The sequence below is a fragment of the Taudactylus pleione genome, unplaced genomic scaffold, assembly GCF_031769625.1.
Source record: "Taudactylus pleione unplaced genomic scaffold, aTauple2 ptg001224l, whole genome shotgun sequence".
In the NCBI taxonomy this organism is placed as follows: domain Eukaryota; kingdom Metazoa; phylum Chordata; class Amphibia; order Anura; family Myobatrachidae; genus Taudactylus; species Taudactylus pleione.
In genome coordinates, this window is record NW_028285624.1 from 886,489 (window position 1) to 912,624 (window position 26,136).

General features: G+C 43.7%; 1 protein-coding gene across 1 annotated transcript in view; it reads right to left on the bottom strand.

Moving 5' to 3' along the window:
* Positions 1–23,999, bottom strand: part of LOC148451006 (sialic acid-binding Ig-like lectin 14) — a 111,415-nt gene extending 87,416 nt beyond the window's left edge. Inside the window, exons 1-2 of the mRNA XM_088462402.1 lie at positions 23,987–23,999; positions 10,625–10,996 (exon numbers count right to left, since the gene is read on the bottom strand). Of these exons, the coding sequence (XP_088318528.1) occupies positions 10,625–10,996; positions 23,987–23,999 (385 nt within the window). The remainder of the gene's footprint in view (positions 1–10,624; positions 10,997–23,986) is intronic.
* Positions 24,000–26,136: the final 2,137 nt, after the last annotated feature.

Consider the following 26,136-nt stretch of genomic DNA (forward strand, 5'->3'; position numbering starts at 1 on the left):
ACCCCCAAAGTACACTCCAGTCTAAACCAAATAACAAAATATTTTCTGTGTTTGTGAATTGTGTGCGCAGTAGCCGCACGTGCACCAACAAAGTAGTGCCAAGCGTGCGCCTGTGTCATAAGTAAAGGGCCGGCTGGCTTGACCGTTAAAGGGTGCTGTAACCCCCAAAGTACACTCCAGTCCAAACCAAATAAATAAATATTTTCTGTGTTTGTGAATTGTGTGCGCAGTAGCCGCACGTGCATCAACAAAGTAGTGCCAAGCGTGCGCTTGTGTCATAAGTAAAGGGCCGGCTGGCTTGACCGTTAAAGGGTGCTGTAACCCCCAAAATACACTCCAGTCCAAAACAAATAAAAAAATATTTTCCGTGTTTGTGAATTGTGTGCGCAGTAGCCGCACGTGCATCAACAAAGTAGTGCCAAGCGTGCGCCGGTGTCATAAGAAAAGGGCCGGCTGGCTTGACTGTTAAAGGGTGCTGTAACCCCCAAAGTACACTCCAAACCAAATAACAAAATATTTTCTGTGTTTGTGAATTGTGTGCGCTGTAGCCGCACGTGCATCAACAAAGTAGTGCAAAGCGTGCGCCTGTGTCATAAGTAAAGGGCCGGCTGGCTTGACCGTTAAAGGGTGCTGTAACCCCCAAAGTACACTCCAGTCTAAACCAAATAACAAAATATTTTCTGTGTGTGTGAATTGTGTGCGCAGTAGCCGCACGTGCATCAACAAAGTAGTGCAAAGCGTGCGCCTGTGTCATAAGTAAAGGGCCGGCTGGCTTGACCGTTAAAGGGTGCTGTAACCCCCAAAGTACACTCCAAACCAAATAACAAAATATTTTCTGTGTTTGTGAATTGTGTGCGCAGTAGCCGCACGTGCATCAACAAAGGAGCAGCGCCAAGCGTGCGCCTGTGTCCCATAAGTAAAGAGCCGGCTGGCTCATTTCTTAAAGGGTGGTGTAACCCACAAAGTGCACTACTCTCCAGCAAAAATAAAAAAATATTTTCTGTGTTTAGCCGCACGTGTATATCAAATCGATATAACATAAATGGAGGACCATACTTTCTCCGATAAAAATAAAATAGAGAAAGATCAAGAACCACTTCCTCCTAGTGCTGAAGCTGCTGCCACTAGTCATGACATAAACGATAACATGCCATCAACGTCGTCTGCCAAGGCCGATGCCCAATGTCATAGTAGAAGCCACATACAATCCCAAATGACAAAGTTCAGGAAAATGACCTTAAAAAAACATTTAAATCATCTGAAGAGAAACGTTAACTTGCCAATATGCCATTTATGACACAGAGTGGCAAGGAACGGCTAAGGTCTTTCCCTATGTTCATGACTAGTGGCTAAGCTTCACATGACGATGGAAGCCCTCCTCCCACTAAAAAAATCAAACGAGTTAAGCTGGCAAAAGCACAGCGAAGAACTGTGCGTTCTAAGAAGATATCACAAATCCCCAAGGAAAGTCCAAGTGTGGTGGCGGTTGCGATGCCTGATCTTCCCAGCACTGGACGGGAAGACGTGGCTCTTTCCACCATTTGCACGCCCCCTGCAAGTGCTGAAAGGAGCACCCACAGTCCACTTGCTGATATGCAAATTGAAGATGTCACTGTTGAAGTACAACAGGATGAGGATACTGGTGTAGCTGGCGCTGAGGAGGAAGTTGGCGAGGAGGATTCTGATGGTGATGTGGTTTGTTTAAATCAGGCTCCGGGGGAGACAGTTGTTGTCCGTGGGATGAAAAAGCCCATCACGGTCATGCCTGGGCAGAAGACCAAACATTCCACCTCTTTGGTCTGGCAATATTTCTATCCAAATCCGGACAACAACTGTCTTGCCATATGTACCATATGTAAAGGTGGAATAAGTAGGGGTAGGGACGTTAACCACCTAGGAACATCCTCCCTTATACGGCACCTGCAGCGCGTTCATAATAAGTTACTGTCAAGTTCAGAAACTTTGGCTAAGACCGTAAGCAGTCCAGGGACACCTAAATCCCGTTATCCTGTTATATCCAAGCGCCTGCAAACCACACCGTCAACTCCCTCCTCGTCAATTTCCTCCTTAGTCAGGATCGGAAGTAGTTCTGCAGGCCATGTCACTGGCATGACTGACTCTCCAATCCGGGATTCTTCCGGAGGATCCTGCATTGCTACGCCTACTGCTGCCGCTGCTGCTGTTGCTGCTGCTGGGAGTCGTTCATCATCCCAGAGAGGAAGTAGGAACACCACTACTTTTACTAAACAATTGACCCTCCAACAGTCCTTAGCGAGGAGGATGAAGTACGACAGCAGTCATCCTGAAGCAAAACGTATAACTGAGGCCTTGACTGCTATGTTGGTGTTAGACGTGCGTCCGGTATCCGCCATTAGTGCAGTGGGATTTAGATAATTGATGGAGGTAGTGTGTCCCTGGTTCCAAATCCCGTCTAGATTCCACTTCACTAGGCAGGCGATACCGAGACTGTACAGAAACGTCAGAAAAAGTGTCCTCAGTGTCCTGAAAAATGCGGTTGTACCCAATGTCCACTTAACCACGGACATGTGGACAAGTGGAACAGGGCAGACTAAGGACTATATGACTGTGACAGCCCACTGGGTAGATGTATCACCTTACGCAGCAACAGCAGCAGCGTCACCAGTAGCAGCATCTCAGAAACGCCAGCTCGTTCCAAGGCAGGCTACGCTGTGTATCACCGGTTTCAGTAAGAGGCACACCGCCGACAACCTCTTAGAGAAACTGAGGGAAATCATCGCCCAGTGGCTTACCCCACTTAGACTCTCCTGGGGATTTGTGATATCTGACAACGCCACCAATATTGTGCGGGCATTACATCTGGGCAAATTCCTGCACGTCCCATGTTTTGCTCACACAATAAACTTGGTGGTGCAGAATTTTCTGAAAAGCGACAGGGGCGTGTAGGAGACGCTTTGGGTTGCCTGAAAAATTTCTGGCCACTTTTGCCATTCAGCGACTGCGTGCCGAAGACTGGAGCGCCAGCAAACACTCTTGAACCTGCCCCGCCATCACCTGAAGCAAGAGGTTGTGACGCGGTGGAACTCAACCCTCTATATGCTTCAGAGGATGGAGGAGCAGCAAAAGGCCATTCAAGCCTATACATCCACCTATGATATAGGCAAAGGAGGGGGTATGCACCTGACTCAAGCGCAGTGGAGAATGATTTCCGTGTAGTGGTAGGTTCTCCAGGCCTTCGAACTTGCTACACGTGAAGTCAGTTCAGACACTGCCAGCTTGAGTCAGGTCATTCCCCTCATCAGGCTTTTGCAGAAGCAGCTGGAGAAAGTGAAGGAGGAGCTAAGACGGAGCGATTCCGCTCGGCATGTGGGACTTGTGGATGAAGCCCTTCATTCGCTTTGCCAGGATTCCAGGGTGGTCAATCTGTTGAAATCAGACCACTACATTTTGGCCACCATGCTCGATCCTAGGTTTAAAGCCTATGTGGTGTCTCTCTTTCCGGCTGACACAAGCCTGCAGAGGTGCAAAGACCTGCTGGTGAACACACTGTCAGCTGAAGCGGAACGTGACACGTCAACAGCTCCTTCTTCATTTTCTCCCGCAACTGGGGCTGCCAGGGAAAAACTTAGGTATCCTAAGCAACCCGCTGGCGGTGATGCAGGGCAGGCAGGACCAAGTTTGGACATCTGGTCCGGACTGAAGGACCTGGCAACAATTTCTGACATGTCTACTGTCACTACATATGATACTGTCACCATTGACAGAATGGTGGAGGATTACATCGGTGACAGCATCCAAGTAGGCATGTCAGACAGTCCATACCTGTACTGGCAGGAAAAAGAGGCAATTTGGAGGCTCCTGTACAAACTGGCTCTATTTTACCTGAGTTGCCCCCCCTCCAGTGTGTACTCCAAAAGAGTGTTTAGTGCAGCCGGGAACCTTGTCAGCGAAAGGCGTAGGAGGTTGCTTCCACAAAATGTGGAGAAGATGATGTTCATAAAAATTAATTATCAACTCTTCCAGGGAGACCAGCCTCCAGAACGTACAGAGGGACCTGTGGTGGTGGATTCCAGTGGGGATGAGTTAATACTCTGTGTGAGGATGAGGATGTACACATCACTGAAGAGGGTGAGGAATCGGTGGATGAGGAGGATGAGGACGACATCTTGCCTCCGTAGAGCCAGTTTGTGCAGGGACAGATTAATTGCCAGCTTGTTTTGTGGGGGCCCAAACAAACCAATCATTTCAGCCACAGTTGTGTGGCAGACCCTAGCGCTAAAATGATTGCTTTGTTAAAGTGTGCATGTCCTGTTTATACAACATAAGGGTGGGTGGGAGGGCCCAAGGACAATTCCATCTTGCACCTCTTTTTTTTCTTTGCATTATGTACAGTTTGGGGCCTAGTTTTTCAAACTGCCATCCTGTCTGCCACTGCAGTATCACTCCTAGATGGGTCACGTGTTTGTGCCGCCCACTCGTGTCGCTTAGCATAGTCATCCAGCTACCTCGGTGCAACCTTTTGGACATAAAAACACTATTGTGAGGTGTGAGGTGTTCAGAATAGACTGGAAATTAGTGGAAATTAAGGTTATTGAGGTTAATAATAGCATAGGAGCAGAAAAACCAACACATTCTGTGATTTTAGCTGTTTTTATGCTTTTTTAAAAAAAATCCAGATCCAAAACACAAAACCCAGAACCCAAAACACGGAAGAGTGGTTTTGGCAAAACCAATCCAGATCCAAAACACGAAGAAAGATCCAGATCCAAAACCAAAACACAAAACACGAAAAGTGGCCGGTGCACACCCCTAGTCCATACACGTGTGTTAAAGACTGGTTCCCATAAATCAGTTGTAATAATGTGTCTTACCGCCGGCCGGCTGTTACACAAAAAGTCCTGCTCTGTCAGCAGAAAACAGATGGGACTCTCCAGTCATCACTCGCAAAGCCGAATTAACCTCAGTTGGGCTGATGTGACAGGTCTCACACGTGTATCCCCGGAGATTGCTGGAACATACGTTGTTGGCAAAGTGTGGAAGAAACTAGCTGGTAGGTATGTAAGGGAAACCCTTAGACGTTTCTCCGCTGTGAATATTGGCGGTTTCGTCAGAGGGTAATTTCCCCACTGATCCTGTGGATACTTTTAAAAGTTTAAAAGTATCCACAGGATCAGTGGGGAAACTTCCCTCTTCTGTCGGCCGATTGTTGTGTTATGCGCATGCCTATACATCGCAGTGTGCGAACACCCCACAGCGATCAGGATTGCAATTGCAGTGACTACACAAACCAATCTCAGTGTGATTGACAGGAAGTACTGTTGGGGGGGGGGAGGTGGTCAGCTAAATGCAGGCATGCCAGTGCGTTTGAACGCCATTGCAAATTAGCCATTGCGATGCCGTACACAGCTTGGGCTTTCACTGCTTGCAATGAGGTTAGCAATTCCTATGTAAGGTCAGACCTTATGCATGTGTGCGTGAGGCTCCGGTTGTACTCAATATTCCTGATAGTTTTGCAGTCTTGCTAAGTCTTACGGATGTGTGTAAGACAGCGACGGCATTGCGATTGCAATCATTAGCATATCTTCACAGTGAGACTGCGTGCGTAATCGGTATTGCAATCGCAATAGTGTTCCTTACTGAATCAGGCCCAGTGTTTCTATGATGCATACACAATTTCTCTCCAAGTATTGAATTGCTTCTCACCAACACTGTGGGGGTCTATTTACTAAGCTGTATTAGGAGATAAAGTGAACGGTGATAAGGTACCAGCCAATCAGCTCCTAACTGCCATGTCACAGGCTGTGTTTGAAAAATGGCAGTTAGGAGCTGATTGGCTGGTACCTTATCATCGTTCACTTTATCTCTTTTAAACTTAAAGCTTGTTATTTATTCGATACTGACTATAGATCCATTTTTTTTATTGTTTTTATTTGAGCATGTCCTGTGTTCCTCCGGTTCCATCATCAGATATTGTACTACTTATATTTAATTGGAAATTGTACAATTGTGTTGCTTGGATGAGAGCTCTGAGCTCATCATAATAATGCGGGAAACAGACCTCTATAGGAAGATCTACCTCTGTAGCACTGTGCTAGCACTGATCCAGTTCAGCAGTACCTTAGGGGTTGGGTATGCGTACCTGGCACTGATAATGCCAGCAGTAAGAATACTGATGGTGGAAATCCTGACGCATGCAGGAAAGTATTCTAACCCTTCCCCTAACCCTACCCTTAGCCCACTACTCCAGCAGCGAAACCCTAATTTCCCCTTTCACAGTCTAACCTTAACCATTCCCCCCAGCAGCCTAACCCTAACTTTCCCCCTAGTGCCTAACTCTCTCTCTAACCCTAAACCTCCCCATAACCATAATACTCTTGCAGCCGTCAGGATTCTGGAGCAGAGATTCTGACTACTGTCTGGATTCCGTTGTTGGGATACCAACTCACTATCTTAGCCCTCCCCACTAGACTGTCAGACCATTTATTTTCCTAATATGACAAGGAGAATTATGCCCCCACAGTACTCAAACTATCTGGCTGCCAAGGGACCTCTCAGTTCTTTCTGTTGTGTTGTGCATCTGAGCCTTGGAACGTTGGCCTACTATGGCCTAGTGTGATTTGGCAGCAGCTGTCAATTAACACCTGTACAACCCTGACAGCTGGAGCTGGTGCACTCTGGTACACCAGACACATGACAGAACCGCTTATTACATTGCCCGTCTAGCTGATAAAGACGACAGCTCTACATGCTGCACATTACACACTACCTAAAAGCTCTGAAGCCAGCAGCTAAGAAACGTCCGTGCTTACAAACACCCCATGGAGGCTCACTAGAAGCATAAGGAGGCAGTTGTATTGTCTAAATATTCGACTCTGCATGCTGCACATGTGAGTACTGTACAGGGGCTATTCTAAAAACCACTGTGATGGCTTACAAAGGAACACCTGCAGCAATCCATTACTACAACACTACTGCACAGCACTATGATAGTATAGGACACTGTATCTGGGTTAGTTACATATATATATAATGGGTGCAAGGTGGGTCCAGGAGGGGGACAGCACCGCAAACACTGTACCCATAGTATACTGTATTTTATGGCGGCAAGTAGGTTCCGCCTCCTACGCAGCACAATTTTCCCAAATATCACTGGGAAGATGGCACCTTGGAGGAGGAAGGACCAACTTGCCGGCACATGGTAATGTGTGGGGCCCATTTACAAAATAAAGTGTTGCTCTCCAAGCCAGAACAGGTTGTACAAATATTATGATTACCCTGTTTTTTCATGAATTCTTGACATGCTAATGAATGTACAGTATTAATGTACCTTAACCGCATTATATAGAGATATTTCTGCAGTATACATAATTGTAAGTGATCCCAGGGTGGCTTTGGAGGTAATCATCTGTATGATACATTTTTACTGCAGTCTTTGACTATAAAGGTTTATCCTATTGCAATTTGTGGCTATAACGATATTTATTGGTACTGCAAATAGGAAGTAGACATAGTAAATATGGTATATTAGCGGCAATAATGTTCACAAGTGATTGTAAGTCAGCAATTACGGTATAACAATTAGTGGGCCTGATTAATCAGAGGTCGCAACTGCGATTACGCATGCTATGGGCCGATTGTTGTGTTATGCGCATGCCTATACATCACAGTGTGCGAACACCCCACAGCGATCAGGATTGCAATTGCAGTGACTACACAAACCCATCACAGTGTGATTGACAGGAAGTACTGTTAGGGGGGAGGTGGTCAGCTAAACACAGGCGTGCCAGTGCCTTTGAACGCCATTGCAAATTAGCCATTGTGATGCCGTACACAGCTTGGGCTTTCACTGCCTGAATGAGGTTAGCAATTCCTATGTAAGGTCAGACCTTATGCATGTGTGCGTGAGGCTCCGGTTGTACTCAATATTTCTGATAGTTTTGCAGTTTTGCTAAGTCTTACGGATGTGTGTAAGACTGCGACGGCATTGCGATTGCAATAATTAGCATATCTTCACAGTGAGACTGCGTGCGTAATCGGTATTGCAATCGCAATAGTGTTCCTTACTGAATCAGGCCCAGTGTTTCTATGATGCATACACAATTTCTCTCCAAGTATTGAATTGCTTCTCACCAACACTGTGGGGTCTAGTTACTAAGCTGTATTAGGAGATAAAGTGAACGGTGATAAGGTACCAGCCAATCAGCTCCTAATTGCCATGTCACAGGCTGTGTTTGAAAAATGGCAGTTAGGAGCTGATTGGCTGGTACCTTATCATCGTTCACTTTATCTCTTAACACTGACCCCTGAGATTCTATGAATTAATATTTTGACCCAGTCAAATAAGTAATTGCTTCACAATTGTTTGTAGCCCCACCAATTCTAAGGATGGTAGCTATACATGTATATATTTTATCCTTATATTGTGTGCCTCCACCTAGGCTATTTTATAAGTGCTATCCTAGGGTTGCCCTAATATATAATTTGTATAATGAAATGTTTTGTTTGGATTCAAATATTTACACAGTCCTTATAAATCGACATTTATACATTGCACTTAAATCAACACCTGTCTCCTTTCTTCCTTCACGGCTTCCCGATGAAAGATGTCCGTCAGATACTTTAAGGTAAGTAGTTCTATACACGGTTATTGTTTTTATACATATATTGTCATCATACATCAGGCCTCACAAAGTATACGCATAAATATACAGGTAATATCACAATACAATTCCCATGAACATTCCCTCCCCATGCAATAAATCCGCTATACTGTAATGAAACAATGCTGATGGATTTCTGTAAATAACATTCACAGTTAAAATATATAATAGTCAATTCTGTGAAGAGAATAAATGAAGATGAGTCTATATCAAGAGTCCTGTCTCTTCAACTAAAATGTCTTAGTCCTAAAGAGTAGGATCCAGGATTATCCTAGGCAAAAGAATAAGTTTATAGGATGAGCCCCAGATTTATCCAAGTTTATGCATCCTTTTAGGGCTTATATATATGTACGAAAATCCTCTGACTCTGTAACTTACATAAAGATATACATATAAGTCTCTAGAGTGTAGTAGCCAGTGCTTTATCTACTGCAATACTCCTACTCTGAATTCCAAACTTGAGATGAGAATTCACACTGTACTATAGAGGTGTAAAGTCTTGCTACAATTGTATCCTTCTTCTATTTGATACTTTTCTCCTGCGTTGGCTATACAGGTGCATATAGCAGTATTATATCCCTTAATGCATAGTGCCTTGCTGACAAGAAAGGGATTCTCTCTGATATATCCCCTGCTGTATACTTATAAATGATGCCAGTCTGCTTTACTAATGATGCTTGTAAGTGTGGTGTGGGGTTTTATTTATAGTACTCACACCCACTCTGGATAGCTGTCAGGGACTGAAAGGGTTACACTGTATCAACTGCTGAGGCGCTGGCTACACTCCGTAGCTCTCAGGCTGTCAGCGTATCTCCAGCTCCTGCTCACACATCAGGCTCCGCCTCTCCTTCTCTCCGCCTCCTGCGTGACCTCAGATCAGGGGATGCCCCTTCCGATGATGCGGCTTCCTGTTGCCGCTTATCACCGGAGCCAAAGCCACAACACACAGCTTTGTCTCCGGCAAACACAAAGGTAATGCCCGCTCTGGCTTCAGTGCTGGAGCTCCCGGCCGCTGCCGCTACTAGCGCTCACTCCTAAAGTAGCGCCAGAGAGACTCCCAGCATGAGCACTGTTGGGGGAACTGCAGACTGGACTCTGCGCTGCGCCAGCACCCCTATATATCCCCCGCAGCACGAGCATCCCTCCCGCACCCAACTGCCACTGGTCACCTAACTGCCACTGGTCAGAGCTCATGCCATTTCTGGCACTTTCTAAACTACCTCGTGCCGCTGCACTGGCTAATACCCCAGACCTATATGTTCACAATACGGAAATGTAATTACATACATTTATATTATTTACATTCATTTCTCTATAATGATTATAGTATAAACCTATTATTAAACATTCAGATAATTTATATATTAACCCTTGTGTGTGTCCTGTACCACTGGCCTATATTCATGTATTCTTTTTAGCCATAAATTCATATGGCTACATGTTGACTTAAAAATTCCTTTCTATTGGCACATGTATAATTATCTATATATAGTGTCTTTTGGGTTTTCCATAATAACTGTATAGCTAACATGATATATCCTCTATTAATTAGTGTGATATTTTTGTAGGTATTATTTTACACCAGTGCTCTGGTTTTCATTTATTTTTATTATACTGATTAAAGGTTAGATTTTAACATATACCATTTTTTCATACAATCTGTATCCTATAGATTAATATAAAGCTGTGCCAGTCACCAAACTAAGTAAAAAGCAGTATTACAAAATAATTATAATATGTGAGATATAGGTCAGTACTCATCACTATGATGTTTGTTGGTGCATTATTAATACCCCACCTTTCATCTGCCACAGGAACCCTTGAAATAAAACTATCACACACTGATGGATACTAGTAAGATACTGTGAAGACTTGAAGGGAGGGATGGAGATAAAACGTTTATGTTGTGGGGGAGCTGCATGATCACTAAGCTAGAGCTGAATAGTCATATTCATTCACACAGGATACATAAAAGCAGAACTTACCTGTCACTGTCACAGATATCTCAGATGCTTTTGAATTTTTATAGTTATAATTGTGGGGACTGTCTGGAGTTTCTTCAAACCTGAAATAATATATCCCACTATCTTCTCTCCTGGCAGCGGCTATGGTCAGTGAGCAGTCTCCTGTGTCTGTATTTCCTGTCAGATGGAAGTTTGGTTTTACCACCTTAGCAGATTTGTTATTAGAGGCTACAATCTCCTTCTCACTTATCTTCCAGTATCCTGTGGAATGTGTGAATGTCCTCCCATGGGCAGTAGTAAAAGTACAAGGGATGGTGACACACAGACCCTCCTGTACAGTGACGTCACCTTTCAGCTGGATAGTATAACCAGCCAGCTCCTGACATGTGGTATCTGTGGAGAGATGTACTAAGTGATTACTCACATACTGACATGATACATTGCAATGCAGCATAATATACACAATAAGAGACATTTATAAATAGCAGAGTTGTATCGATAAATTATAGTAGAATTTTCACGGTAAAATATGTATAATGTCTTAATAATGAGACCTTACTGAAAAGATTTTGGAATAGAAAATATTTTCAGTGGGTCTCAATAAAAAACAATTATACATCTCTTACCCTGAAATTGATGAGATAACCCTATTTTCTATCAATGCCTATATCAGCAATTTACAAAAAAGGTCACTAGGGCAGGCGAGTAATGCGCAGCTCTAGTACATCACTAACCAGCAATGGTAGTCGGGGTAGTCGTACTGCTTGCCAGGCCCATTACTGTAGGTATGAAGTCAAAGGTAAGGAGAGACTCTGTTGCAGGGCACCTTGTTATTATAATTATAATATGGCATTTGCTGGAACAACATCAAACTAATTTAACAAACATCAATCATATATCGGGGTATATGTAATAGGCTGGTGACTTCAAGTACCAGTGAGTCCCTTGCGAGACTGCCTGATGTATTAAAATAGCAGTCATTTAAAAAACAAAACCAGGTTGATAGTGCCTGTGAATATGGTGTTGTAAATGCTATAGTGCACTCTCATGAACAGTGTGCAATAGTAAAATAAATCATATACAATAAAGTGAGACAGAGCAGGTTGCTTTGATGACTTAGAGGGCACACTTTATGGTTACAGAAGGTATCTTAGTCACCTGCACACGAAGAGACAAGTACGGGAAGCAGCTGGGCTTGTGGTGACACAGGGAAATCTCACTGGTGCCTCTAACCAATATTTATTCAGACAGAAGATATAGCTACCTGAGCTCACCCACAGACTAAGCCAGATATGGCGAAATGCATGTCATTCAGAAATAGGGTCCCCTTTACAGCACACCTCCAATGAATGAACCGTTATTACAACACTTAAGGTACAACCTTATTTTTTTTATATACACTCTTGTCAAGCATGTGGTACTGTATATTAACTTGTTTATCAAAAGATGACAAAGTTGACATGGTCCTTATGTTGACACTGAACATGTTGACACTTTCATATTGTCACCATTGATCATGTTGACATTCAGCATGTCGGCACTGGTGTAAAGTTGGCATTATTAAAATGTCAACAATGAGTTTTTGGTGTAATTCTATCTCTAACCCTAATGGTAACCATAATGCTAATGTAAAAGTCAACGTTATGATATTGCCAACATTTCATATGTTGGCATTCTGTCAATGTCAACATTTTTCAGGTGTCGACATTAATGATGTAATCTTTATTAAATATAGACCTTCTGGTGTCAACAGTATGACTGTTGACTAAATGACTGCATACCATTGTCAGCACAGAGGTTCTGAACAGCCACACTGGATACCACTATGATGCATGACTGCTAATAGGTGCATATTTCATTCTTTCAAGTTGCTCATTTGAACGACTAAGATCTCTCATTTGTGGTTCACTATGATACGCACACTGCAAACAGCAGAAGCTGAAGTTTATCTGACACAAGTCTAATATTACTTTTCCACATTAACTGAGACTATTTTCTGACATAGACTTCAGCTTAAATTGTGTGCCTGTGCTAAATCCTTAAATTATTACATACAATTAATATCAATGAAGGGGATAACCCAATATACTGAATGCATATTTTGATACAGGGTCTAATACAATTTTATATAATTTTTCCTTTACACTTTAATCTACAGAGCTGCAAGCAGAAATCCTCATTAAGTGCAGCCTCGGGGATAGTCACGGGCTTACTGTGGGCCACTAATTGAATAGCTCCAGTATATATGTGACGAAGATATACACCAATAGCAGATATTAGCTCAGACCCCCATGTTTTGGTTTTGGATCTGGATTTCTTTAAAAATGTATAAAAACAGCTAAAATGAAAACTCACAAAATTGTTTTTAATAATATTAGCCAAGGGCTGCAGCAAGCTGACTGGCTAAACTAAATGACAGAGCAGCGGCACAAACTTATGGCTGTTAAAAATAATATAGCACATCTAGGAAACAAATTGGCACTGCAGTGGCAGACAGGATTATTTTAAAAAAAACTATACAGTCCTACAGAATGTTTTAATTAATCAAGAACTAAAAGCCTTAAAGTGAAAGCCTAGTAGAACAAAATATAATATATTACGAAAACACTTCTCCAATCAGCAAATCACAGGCCTCAGGTCAATAGAAATTGATAATTGTAGAAAGTAGAAATTGATAATGAATAAGTTAATAATAAACTTCTCCAACCAGTAAATCACAGGCATCAGCCCAACAGAAATTGATTATTGTAGAAAGTAGAAATTGATAATTATTAAGCTAATAACAAACTTCTCCAACCAACAAATCATGGGCTTCAACCCAATAGATATTGATAATTGTAGAAAGTAGAAATTGATATTTAATAAGTTAATAACAAACTTCTCCAACCAGTGATTCATAGGCCCAAGGCCAGTACAGGTCATTGGAATTGTAGTACTATTTAATGGAAGGTAAAGCATTAAATTATTACTACTACTGTACCATAAGGGAAAGGAAATATGAAACATGGAAAAAATAAACCAAGTTTCCAAACGTGAGTTCTCAAATGCAAACTGAGCAATGGTCATCAGAAGCAGCACAAGCTTTACATGCTATATTAGAGGGGACTGATAAATCTATCACAGCTCAGGCTGTAATCAATGTTACATACTGTACAGATGTGTCCTTTCTCATCTAGCCTCAATACGCCGTGAGTGAACCGCCAGGTCCCATGCAACTCTGCTAGTGTTGGGCATCTTTTTTTGCCTTAACTGCATCTAAGGGCCGGATTCAATTAGAGGCAAAAAGTCGCAGGCGGTGAAAAAGTATTGCCGGTGTGATGTTTTCGCCTCCTTCACCTGTTTGTTTGCGAAGTTATCGCATACTTACACATTGCACGCTCCCGTTTTTTCACCCTATTCAAATCCAAAACAGGTGAAAACATGAACGTACAAATGCGGTGAATGTTGGTAACTAGCGAACAAACAGGAATGCCTTTTTTGGGGAAATCAGTCTGTACCCCAAATTAAGCATTACTAACCCTGGTAATCATTATAGAAGTGTTTTATACGCTGTAATGAAAGTATTTTGTGCTCCAAAAGTGAGTCACAAGGCTGTTAAATGCACTTTTGCCTTAGTGTGTAAAAATGAGAGAAGGCAATTTCTTTGGAGTTAAATAATTGCTGGAGTTAATTTGGGGGTACATTTAAAAGGGTACTAGTATATTTTGGTGTTAATAATGTGCATTATTTTTACTAGCAACTGCTGCAGACCCCTGCAATCCTAAAAACATTTGTCCCATCCGTACTGCACCCCAGTATACCTGTCCCAGTAATTTAGACACTTTTTCCATCACTTTTTACTTTTCGCCCCAAAATTGATATGGCATTTTTGGGGGATCTTTAGTTTTTGGGGGTATTTTTTTGGCTTAATTAACATTAGTGGGGGGATTTTTTACCTATGGAGTATTCACACATGCGAAAACTTAATGGAATTAAATAGGGCGATACTTTGAAAACAGGGAAAAGTATCGCATTGGCAAAACTGTGCTGATCAATTTGATATGTGATACTTGCATATCTGTGTGCCACGGAGACTGAAAACTGAACTTTGTGTGAAAAAAAGCTGTGGATGCTGCATCATAGCAGTTTACATGCTGATTGAAAGACTAGGGCCCTGATTCAGAGCAGCTTGCAAGCGGCCCGATGTTTATGCACTGCACATGCGCCGGGTCCGGCGGGGCGGCTGTCGATTGTGAGTGACAGCTCGCCCCGTTTTGTGGGCGGGTAGGAGGGATGGCTGGACAAACGCAGGTGTTACCTTAGGAACACCTGGCGTTTGTAGGGAGGTCTTCCTTACATCACTACTGATGTCAGTAGTGGACTTCCTGATCTATTAGAGCAGGAGTCCACTTGGCCTTGCGGAAGCCTAGACCTACCATAGGGTCTTGTCGAAAGGCCGATGGTCGCGATTATCGTGATGGTCTCCTGGCCGCTCGCACAAGCTCTGGGTGGGGCAGGGCGAGCGGGGTGCGTGCCCTGGGCGCCGTTGGACCGCGCTGGCGGCGATGCGTGTGTTAAACAGCAGCCAATGAGAGTCAGATAGACTCTCATTGACTGCTGCAGCACCCACTGCAAGAGCCGGACTTCCGTCTGGCTCCTGCAGTGGGTAATGGGACTGACGTCATGACGTCTGTCCCATAATGCTGAGCGCGCCAGCCTGGGCGGGAGCGGCGTCGCAAGCAGGACCAGGACCGGGACCAGGAGCAGAGGTTCAGGTAAGTATAAGCTACTACTGGGGGGACCTCTACTGGGGGAGGGGTGGCTACTATTCGAGGCGCCATTGGGAGAACCTACTCTACTGGGGACTACTACTTGGGGGGGAACTACCACTGGGGGCATTATAAAAGGGGCCTACTACTAGAGGCACTGCACTCGGGGGACCACTACTGGGGGCAATAATAGGAAGGGCCACTACAGGGGGCACTGGATAGGGGGGATCACTACAGGGTGCCTGCATAAGGGGACCACTACTGGGAAAACTGCATGGGGGGGACTACTGCTGGGGGCACTATATAAAGGGCACTGCATAGGGGAGGGGGACTACTACTGGGGGCACCATATAAAGGGCACTGCATAAGGGGATACCGCTACTGGGCGCACTGCATTGTGGGGACTGCTACTGGAGGCACTGCATAAGGGGGAACACTACGTGGGGCACTGCATTTGGGGGGCCACTACTGGGGGTACTGAGTAAGGGGAACTAATTGGGGGCTGTATAAGGGGGACCACTACTGGGGATACTGTATAAGGGGCACTACTTTGGGCCTGCATAAGAGGGACCACAACTGCATACTGGGGGTACTGTATAAGGGGTACAACTGGGGTTAAGGTGCATATGGATAGGAATGTTCAGCGTGAAAATAAAGGGGTGTGCCATGTTGACATGCCCCATTTTTAAGTGACCACGCCCATTTTTTTCCGCGCGCGCGCATCTCGGGATGTTAGGGGGGGGGCCTCCCTTTTCAAATTTGCCCTGGGCTCCAAATACCCTAGTTACGCCACTGGTGGTCTCCCACAGCTTTGCTATGGCCGGAGAACAAAAAAAACCTCCCACAATCCCTGCGTGCGGGCAGCAGCAGCGAACACCTCTGAATCAGGGCCTAGGTCGCACAGGTGGCACATATCAAATTAATCAGCACAGTCTACTGGTGTGTTGTAGTTGCATCGCATTGAGACTTTTGCCGGGTATACACTAATCGATATGTCATTCGATCTGGTGGATCGGAGCAACATATCGGTCACATCAGCACATCACATCAGAAAGTACTAATCAGCATCTGTCATTTTTCAAATGCAACAAAGAAAGGTTGATAGTATGGGCTGCACTATTCACGCAGGGGTAAAAACTCAAGTTGCAGCCATATATAAATAAATCCTACACCGGCTTATAGACTCATAAGTACATTAAGAAGAAAAAATAAAAAAGAGGTACCCATGTACAGTAAAAACATCTGTAAATTGAATCTACAAAAGTGCAAGCACATAAAAAATGGTCTAATACCAGTAAAACATAAAACATGACACACTACAAATTGATAAAAGAGATGACAAAAAACATATAAAAAGTGGATGGCGGTACATATATGTCCTCAATCATCTTTGCTGCAGTTGCGCCAAACAGTCCCTCTTAAAGCGCCTGGTCCCATAAGACTCTGCTAGCGCCGGGCATCTTTTTTGCTTCTTCTTTTGCCTAAAATGCTTCCAAAGGCCGGTACACACTAGGCGATGACTAGTGTCTACCGACCTCGTTAGCGACAGAACCCGGCAGGGTGCCTGCATCGGCAAGTGCGTACACACTTGCCGATGCCGGCAGTGACGAAGCGACGGCGGGGGCCATGCTGCATTAGGGAGCATGGTCCTCGCTGACGATGTCGCCCATCGGTCCTGCATGCAACATCGATGGGTGCTGTTGCTGACAATGCCCGGGAGCGTGCATCGTCAGGGATATAGCGGGTACATCGTCAGGATTTATTTATATATGGCTGCAACTTGAGTTTTTACCCCTGCGTGAATAGTGCAGCCCATACTATCAACCTTTCTTTGTTGCATTTGAAAAATGACAGATGCTGATTAGTACTTTCTCTCTCTCTCTCTCTCTCTCCACTTATCTCTCTCCAAGCTTTGGTACATCTCCCCCTAAGCGGGGTATTTATGAAAGCTTGGAGAGATATAAAACAAAAAGAGATATTTTATCTCTCTCCACTTCTTCTGTCTCCAAGCTTTGATATATTTCCCCCTAAAACTGTCTGCCTACTGGCTAATATCTTTAAAGGCCCCAATCATTATTTCTCAAGGGACCACAATGCCTCTATATCACTGATGTTCCCCATACTCCATTATTTATTGATATAGTCTATTGTGGTGGTGGTCACAATGGGTGTCAGGCGGAATGTGAAAATGACTGTTAGGTTCGAGTTGGGTTATGTGAGACACATACGGTGAACTCACACTGCAAATTACATTTGCAATTAAATTCCATACACACATTGCAGGTATGTAGAGGTGTAAATGATGTGGGACAGGTATGCGGAGGTGTAAATAATGTAGGACAGGTTTGTGGAAGTGTAAATGATGTGGGACAGGTATGTGGAGGTGTAAATGATGTGGGACAGGTATGTGGAGGTGTAAATGATGTGGAACAGGTATGCGGAAGTGTAAATAATGTTGGACAGGTATGCAGAGGTGTAAATGATAGGGGACAGGTATGTGGAGGTGTAAATGATGTGGGACAGGTATGTGGAGGTGTAAATGATGTGGGACAGGTATGAGGAGGTGTAAATAATGTTGGACAGGTATGTTGAGGTGTAAATGATGTGGGACAGGTATGTGGAGGTGTAAATGATGTGGGACAGGTATGAGGAGGTGTAAATAATGTTGGACAGGTATGTGGAGGTGTAAATGATGTTGGACAGGTATGTGGAGGTGTAAATGATGTGGGACAGGTATGAGGAGGTGTAAATAATGTTGGACAGGTATGTGGAGGTGTAAATGATGGGGGACAGGTATGTGGAGGTGTAAATGATGTGGGACAGGTAAATGATGTCCCAGGTGTAAATGACGTGAGACAGGTATGTGGAGGTGTAAATGATGTGGGACAGGTATGGGGAGGTGTAAATGATGTGGGACAGGTATGTGGAGGTGTAAATGATGTAGGACAGGTATGAGGAGGTGTAAATGATGTTGGACAGGTATGTTGAGGTGTAAATGACGTGAGACAGGTATGTGGAGGTGTAAATGATGTGGGACAGGTATGAGGAGGTGTAAATAATGTGGGACAGGTATGTGGAGGTGTAAATGATGTGGGACAGGTATGTGGAGGTGTAAATGATGTGGGACAGGTATGAGGAGGTGTAAATAATGTTGGACAGGTATGTTGAGGTGTAAATGATGTGGGACAGGTATGTGGAGGTGTAAATGATGTGGGACAGGTATGATGAGGTGTAAATAATGTTGGACAGGTATGTGGAGGTGTAAATGATGTGGGACAGGTATGTGGAGGTGTAAATGATGTGGGACAGGTATGTGGAGGTGTAAATGATGTGGGACAGGTATGCGGAGGTGTAAATGATGTAGGACAGGTTTGCGGAAGTGTAAATGTTGTGGGACAGAAGGGGCAATAATGTGGAGCTTTGCCTAGGGCGCAAAGAAATCTTGCACCGGCCCTGGAAGGAGGACCTAAAAATTCTATTTCTCCTCTCTATGGAGTTTTCTGGCTGTGTAGTTTTTCTAATTTTGGAAAGGGTCTCATGCCCCCAGCACAGATTTGCATGGTGCTGGGTGATTGAAATATAAAATATTGGGAGTTCTGATGTGCTGGAGATTGTGGTTTTGTACTACACCACTGTCTAGAGCTATGGTGTCTGTATTGGGTGAAGGGAGATTTTTCCACAGTACCAAGCAAACCCTATTCGGTGCAGCAGTGCATCTTCATGACTTCAGGTCTGGAGTGACACATGGGGAGCCAATCCCTTACTAGGTATGGCCATCAGTGTGGTTACTATCGATGGTCACCATCTATAGCAAAATAGCAAGTAGCCATCGATGGCTACCAACAATGCAATGGATGACCATTGATTGTTTCACCAACCAATGGTCATCCCTGTTTTTTGACTGACTGGCCCATGGGCTATTCAGAACCTGTGGGTGGGGCTTCATGGGTGCCAGTGGCGGGACTATGCTCCACGTCCCCGCACCTTGTAAAGAAAACAAAAAAACATTTGGTTATGATTAGACATCAATGGAGGGAAACCATCTGGTTCTCCCTCATCGATGACAAAAGCATTCAACATCAGAACTAAACCATCGATGATGATGATGATTATGAATCCTTATCCCTTACTTTGCCAGAGGTGCTCGGACCCCTAGATACACCCCTAGCAAGGCAGGAAAGTAATGCTTCTCAGTGGCTAATAGTGGGCGGAAGTGATAGCTGCACCTTCCCTTTCACAGGGTGAGCTGTCTCTGCCCAAAGGGGGGACCTGGGCTCCTCTATTAAGAGGGGAGAGTTTAAGCCTGTTTGTGTTGGGGGCATACAGTCGCTCCCCCATTGATAGTGAATAATATCTGGGCTAGAGATGAGATTAGCAATACTTTCTTAAGCCACCTTTTCTATGAATTGAAAATTAAATAAAAGCTGTGACCTTTATTAAATTCCATCTCCTGTGTCTGATTTTGTTATTTCTTGTTATTGGTGTTATTAGTATTATTTAGTTAGCTAAACTTATTTTGAGGTTTTTAGGCTATAAACATCTTATAGGTATTACCCTCACATTGTCATGAAAAAATAAATAGACTTCAGCACATAATGCAAAAGTTAAGTGAAGGCCAAATAGCAAATACAGTTAATATAGACAGTTATACAGTTTTACATACATATACAGTAGAGGACTTGCAAATATGGAACCTAACACTAGGTGGCAGTGGAGGATCACAGAAAAATATCCCAGCCCCCCCAATGCTATCCCATCTTATAGTGAGATATGAGGTTCAGCTGAACAATAAGTTAAAAATAAATCTAATTTCTAAGTTTGTATATTTTGTTGAACATGAGACATACAGTACACGTGAGCAGGAATATGGAGGAAGACTAAATTTTAGCAGTGAATAATACAATAAACCAGTATAGAACTGAGTAACTATCAATGCCAAGGTTCAGGGGTGCAGGTTCACAGTAAAATAAGAAACATTTCCACTACAAAATATATGTGAAGCTGTAGTCCTTCTTTGCAATCAGATAAATGACAACTGGTATAATGACCCCTGAAGACAGCTCTAAAAAAGTCCAATAGAGCCGTGTCTGCAGTCTAAAGCAGGTGGACAGGAATACAAAAGTCCCAAAGTAATAGGCTATAGCAGCCCCCAGTTAGTGAGGAAAACAATCAGCTTCAATCGGACAAATTAAATAGAAGAAGGGGATAGAATAGGTAAGGATCGGAGACCCATGAGTGGTATGAAGGTACTGGGGGGGAAGGAAGGATAGGGTAAGGCTGGGTACACATTAGACAATATATCGTCCGATATATTGTTTTGAGGCGGATCGGAACAATATATCAGGCACATCGTTATTGTGTGCCCACGATTGTGCATTCCCGCGGGTTACATGCAATATCGTGTGATTGGACATGCAGCGCGGCCAATCACATGATATGACATTGGGGGCTGTGTAGTTTAATAAAGGACAAGTGCTGCCGGAATCGGTATGATTATAGATATAGTTGGAATCCCGACACCAGCATCTCGGCAGCAGTGGAAATCCCGATCGTCCCCAGGTAAGTACTTACTAACCTAATTCCCCCTCCCTAACCCTAACCCTCCCTTAGGGGTGCCTAACCCTAACCTCCTCCCCCCAGTACCTAACCCTAATCCCCCCTCTAAGTGCCTAAACCTAACCCCCCTTCCCCACTGCCTTAACCTAAGTCCCCCCTGGGGGGTGCCTAACCCTAAGTCCCCCCTGGGGGTGCCGATACCTAACCCCCCCTTCCCCTAGCCTAAACCTAACCTCCCGGGGGGGGTGTCTAACCCTAAGTCCCCCCCGGGAACACTAAACCTAACCCTCCCCCCCGCAGCTATCTGCACTCGGCCCCCGGCGTCTCTTGATCGGGATGTCGGGCGTCGGCCTCCCGGCGTATGTCTAATGACAGGCGTCGGCATACCGACGCCTGTCTTTAGACCCTTGCCGGAATATGACAGTCGGGAAGCCGGCTTCCCGAATGTTACTATCACATATCACAATATAAGCACATGGCAGGTGCACTCACTGTAGAAAACTCTATGTCAGTACATCACACTTACCTTGCCAGAGCAGGGAGAGAATGATGATCACATGATACACCCACATGTCGCAGACCTGTCCTCAACCACTTCCAAATACTAGGCGGAACACAATGATTATTTTGCATGTAAGTGGATTCTGAAACATAGATTATAAAATCTGAGAATTCTCCTGCACATCTATCATACACATCATGCACATTCTTATTGTACAAAGCACACTAATCTCATTTTCCAAATCCCTTCAATATAATGTAATGAGAATATATATATATGTGTATATATATATATATATATATATATATATGCCAAATATATAGGCATTGAAACGTTGACTTTTCAGCCACGACTGCAGAGTGTTTCTTTTGCGTGGAGTGCCACACAGATGAGGGTTTTGTGAATTTGCATACGAGTGTGGGCAACCAGCCAAGTAACGTATACATTCAAGGAGTGCCGGGTCACATGGTATATATATATATATATATATATATATATATATATATAGTAGCCACAACAAACAGGTGGCACTCGGAGTCTAATAAACAGAATACCCTCACCGGAGGGATTTAATGGGTCAACGTTTCGAGGTGCAGTTCACCCCTTCCTCAGGACAACAAAACAAAGTAAAACATAACATTTCAACAAATATATAAATTGGGGGTGCTGTCCTCCTTGGAGGGCACCGGAGCAAATTAGGGCTATATGCCCCACTACACAGAGTGCAGGAGTGCCAGTACATCGTATTGTGTATATTATATACATATATATATATATATATATATATATATATATATAAACATACATACATGAATATCTCTCTCTCTCTCTCTCTCTCTCTCTCTATATATATATATAGATTTGGAGAAAATGAATGGAGCAGCACCAAACATGTATGAAATGAATAAATACTTAAATAATCAATAAATAATCAGGCTCAAACTTGTCTATATACACGTATACAAAAAACGCAATATCTCCATATAGAGGCGTCAGCTTTAAACAGGAATATAGCATTGGTGTTATACTAAAATTAAATTGCAAATGGTGAAATGTGTCAAGTAGCGACCAGCATGTTAAAAATATAAGAATATATATATATATATATTTATGAGGATGTGACCTTATAAATTGCAAATACCGTACAGAGAATAACTAACAAAGGCCCTCATTCAGAGCCGTACGCTCTGAGCAGAGCGCATGCTCTGAATGAGGGCCGGGCTCCATTTTCATGGAGCGTCCTCCTGGACGCTCGTATAGCTGTGGGTCACCACCCACAGGCTATACGAGCGTGCATTGTGATGGCCGCGATGGTCGAGACCATCGCGACCATCGAAATTGCGAGTCAGAGCCTGCGGTTGAGGTTTTCAACCGCAAGCTCCGGAGTGATTTTGGCTCTATCAGAGCCAAAATCACTCCCACTGACATCACTAGTGATGTCAGTGGGCCGGCTTCTGACGGCAGGCGTTCCCGTGGGAACGCCCCCGTCAGGGAGGCACGCCCCCGGCATGCCCTCCAAAGGGGGCGTGCTGTCAATCAACATTGACAGCACGCCCCCTTTGATCGGACACAACGAGCGAAGGACTTTCCTTCGCTCGTCGCGTCTGGCGCATGCGCACGACGGAGCTTCCTCCGTCGTGCGCATGCTCAGTCCATAACATCGACCCACTTGCGAGCGGACAGCCGCTCGCGAGTGGGTCTGAATCAGGCCCAAAGAGTTAATAATTTATAAGTAAAATACAATAACTTTTTACAAATGTGAAACTAACAGAAAAGAATAAATAAAAAACAATTCATAATCAGGAATAAAAAAAATTGTTTAAAAAATACAATTTCTATTGCTTATCTGAATTCAGGAAATAAATAGTTCATATGACAAGAAGAAGGAGCTCCTTTTTCTTGCCACATGAACTATTTATTTCCTACACGGTATTTGCACTTTATAAGGTCACATCCACACACATATATTCTTATATTTTTAAAACGTTGGTCGCTACTTAACAAATTTCACTATTTGCATATATAGTATATATATATATATATATATATATATATATATATATTTGAATTTGAATTTATTTGTTATCATCAGCAAACAAGTTTGGCAGACGAAATTACATTGCACAAAACACGCTAAAAAAAACAGTGTAGCAGCAATCCATGGTAAAGGTTATACGAACAATAAATAATACACAAACGATAATTTTTAGCTAAAAAGATACATTCATAGCATTCAGCAAATGCTCTACATGCAGAATGGGGCTGGTTAGTGCCATAACCCTCCCCTAACCCTCCCTTAGTGGTGCCTAACCCAAACCTCCCCCCGGTGGTGCCTGACCCTAACCTATTCCAAGTGGTGCTTAACCCTAACCCCCCCCTTTCCGCACCCTAAACCTAATCTTCCCAGGGGGGTGCCTAACCCTAAATTCCCCCCCCCCGTTGATGCCTATCCCTAACCCCCCCTTTCTGTATCCTATCCCTAACCCTCCCCGGGGAGGTACCTAACCCTAATCTCCCCCAGGGTCCCTAAACCTAACCCTCTTCCCTCTCGGCTAACACCTAACATATCCCGCTTACCTTTGTTCGGCATGGCGGCTGTCGGGATCTCAACATCAAGCTAGATAGGCATTGGGATTTACAGTAGATGACTATCTTTAATCCCAATTCAGTCTTTCCGCATCGGAAAACCCATCCTGGGTTGGGTAATCAGGAATATTCAACATGTTGAAAGATCTCGATTCGGAATGGTTGGAATTGGCAATTGGGGATATTTAACATGCAGAATTTTCCAGATTACCTGACGGTTTGCAGATCATTGATGGCCGCGGAACAGATTGGATCCGGAAATGGGGAAATGGGCCTCAGATGTATGGGTCCCTTTACCTCAGACTACCAGGACTCTCTGTTTACTGTGTGCGTAAACAAGATCTATAGTAGCTGTTGATTACACAATAGAATGGTTTGTATTGGCCTGATAAGCTTATTATTAATGCAAAAACAGAAATCCTACAGACAGCCGTATAATGAATTTTTCCCTGACATTTGCTAATACAATGCTTCATCTGACATTGCAGTTACACAAACAAAATCTGCTCTGCAGAATATGACATTACACCTTGTAAAAAGGGCCAAAAACATTGTTTATCATAATAGCATGGGAACGAGAGACAGATGGCATTTACTATGCCTGGTGGGTTTTCAGACACATGGGAATAGGTCAGTGAACGCTGAGTAGACAGTGTTAGTAATTGGATTTGTAGGGTTTTTTGCATATACCCACAGAAAAGGTTTTCTGCGAGATCAAATATTGGCAAACCACCAAATAGGTACGATGAGGAATAAGCAGATACTGCATTCAGTGAGCATTAGGATATCCAGAAGCCAAAGCCAAGAGCTGACTGGTGAGTAGAAATCCAAGAGAGGCAAAGAGACTTTGCAAATCTAAGTTACAAGTGTAAAAGACATCAAGAATCATTACAGTGACATCAGTCCTCAGTTTATGAGTCAAGAGACTGTTACTATAGTCCATACTGTCAGTGAAGGGACTCTTACTGATGTATAGTATTTATTAAGACGAATAGACAAAATCAAGTGATATCTTGTTTTTCATTCAGGTTGCTACGGGGAATCTCAAATTGAATGTGTGTGTAACATGGAGAAGCTTGTAGAGGGGGGGGGTGCTGTTGCTAGTGGAGTGCACTACTGCTCAGACTCCATTTTGTTCCTCCAGGGTCACTTCATTCACTGGTTCCAAGATGGCACTGAGGTTAGTACTGCACATGCCTGGCGCCATCTTGTCCCTGTGTTAGATTGCCTCATCCATCTTCCACTTAGCTGTGGTGAGACCTGCACTATTACCTGCATTTACCGCTGTTATAGCATCCTGCATCGCTACCTGCATGCTACATACTCTCACCTGCTGTATGACACCCTGCTCCGCTCAAGTTCTGCTTCATCCAAACCAGTGTGTATCACAGTGAATATGGCTGTACCTCATTTGTCCTTCAATTAAACCATTTTACTGCTTAAGCAACTAGGCTGTTCGTAGTGATAAAGCATCTGCTGGTGTGTACATAACTCTACAATACATCCAGAAGCTCATCTTTCTTTTGACTGCGGTTTGCTGTAAACCCCAAAGATTTGTTGCTTTAGTTAATATATAGCAGAAATTAAGAGAGTTGTTTCTATGTTGCCTTCCAAATGTACAGCATGTCTATGCACCATGACCAGGAGATGATAGATCCTAAGAAAGAGCTATTGTTTCATATTTTCTGCAACTAATTCTGACACAAACACATTTGGATAGCTAGGAGCAAATTCATTGTAACAGGTGTTGCCTGAGCATTAGGTGGTACGGAACCAATGTAGATGAGATGGGGGATGTCAGTGATTTCCTAATCTGCCTTTGTAGGATCATCCCTGTGGCATACTGCCATGATGGTCTGGTAATGTTAGCGTATGTGTAAAAGCCGCATACACACTTAACGAAATGCGTCATGAGCGATATGATTAAGTGTTCCCCCTGCACTGCCGGGCTCAATGTCGTTAACAATATCGTCCAGTGACTGCACTCTCCCTCATCCCTGTACTTGGAGAACCTGATATATTGTCAGGTTGCCCTCTAAGTACGGGCAATGAAGGACATTGACATCATTAGCAATGTTTTGCATACACACTGGACAATATTGAACGTGATGGACGATAGTTATCATTCATATCAAACTTAT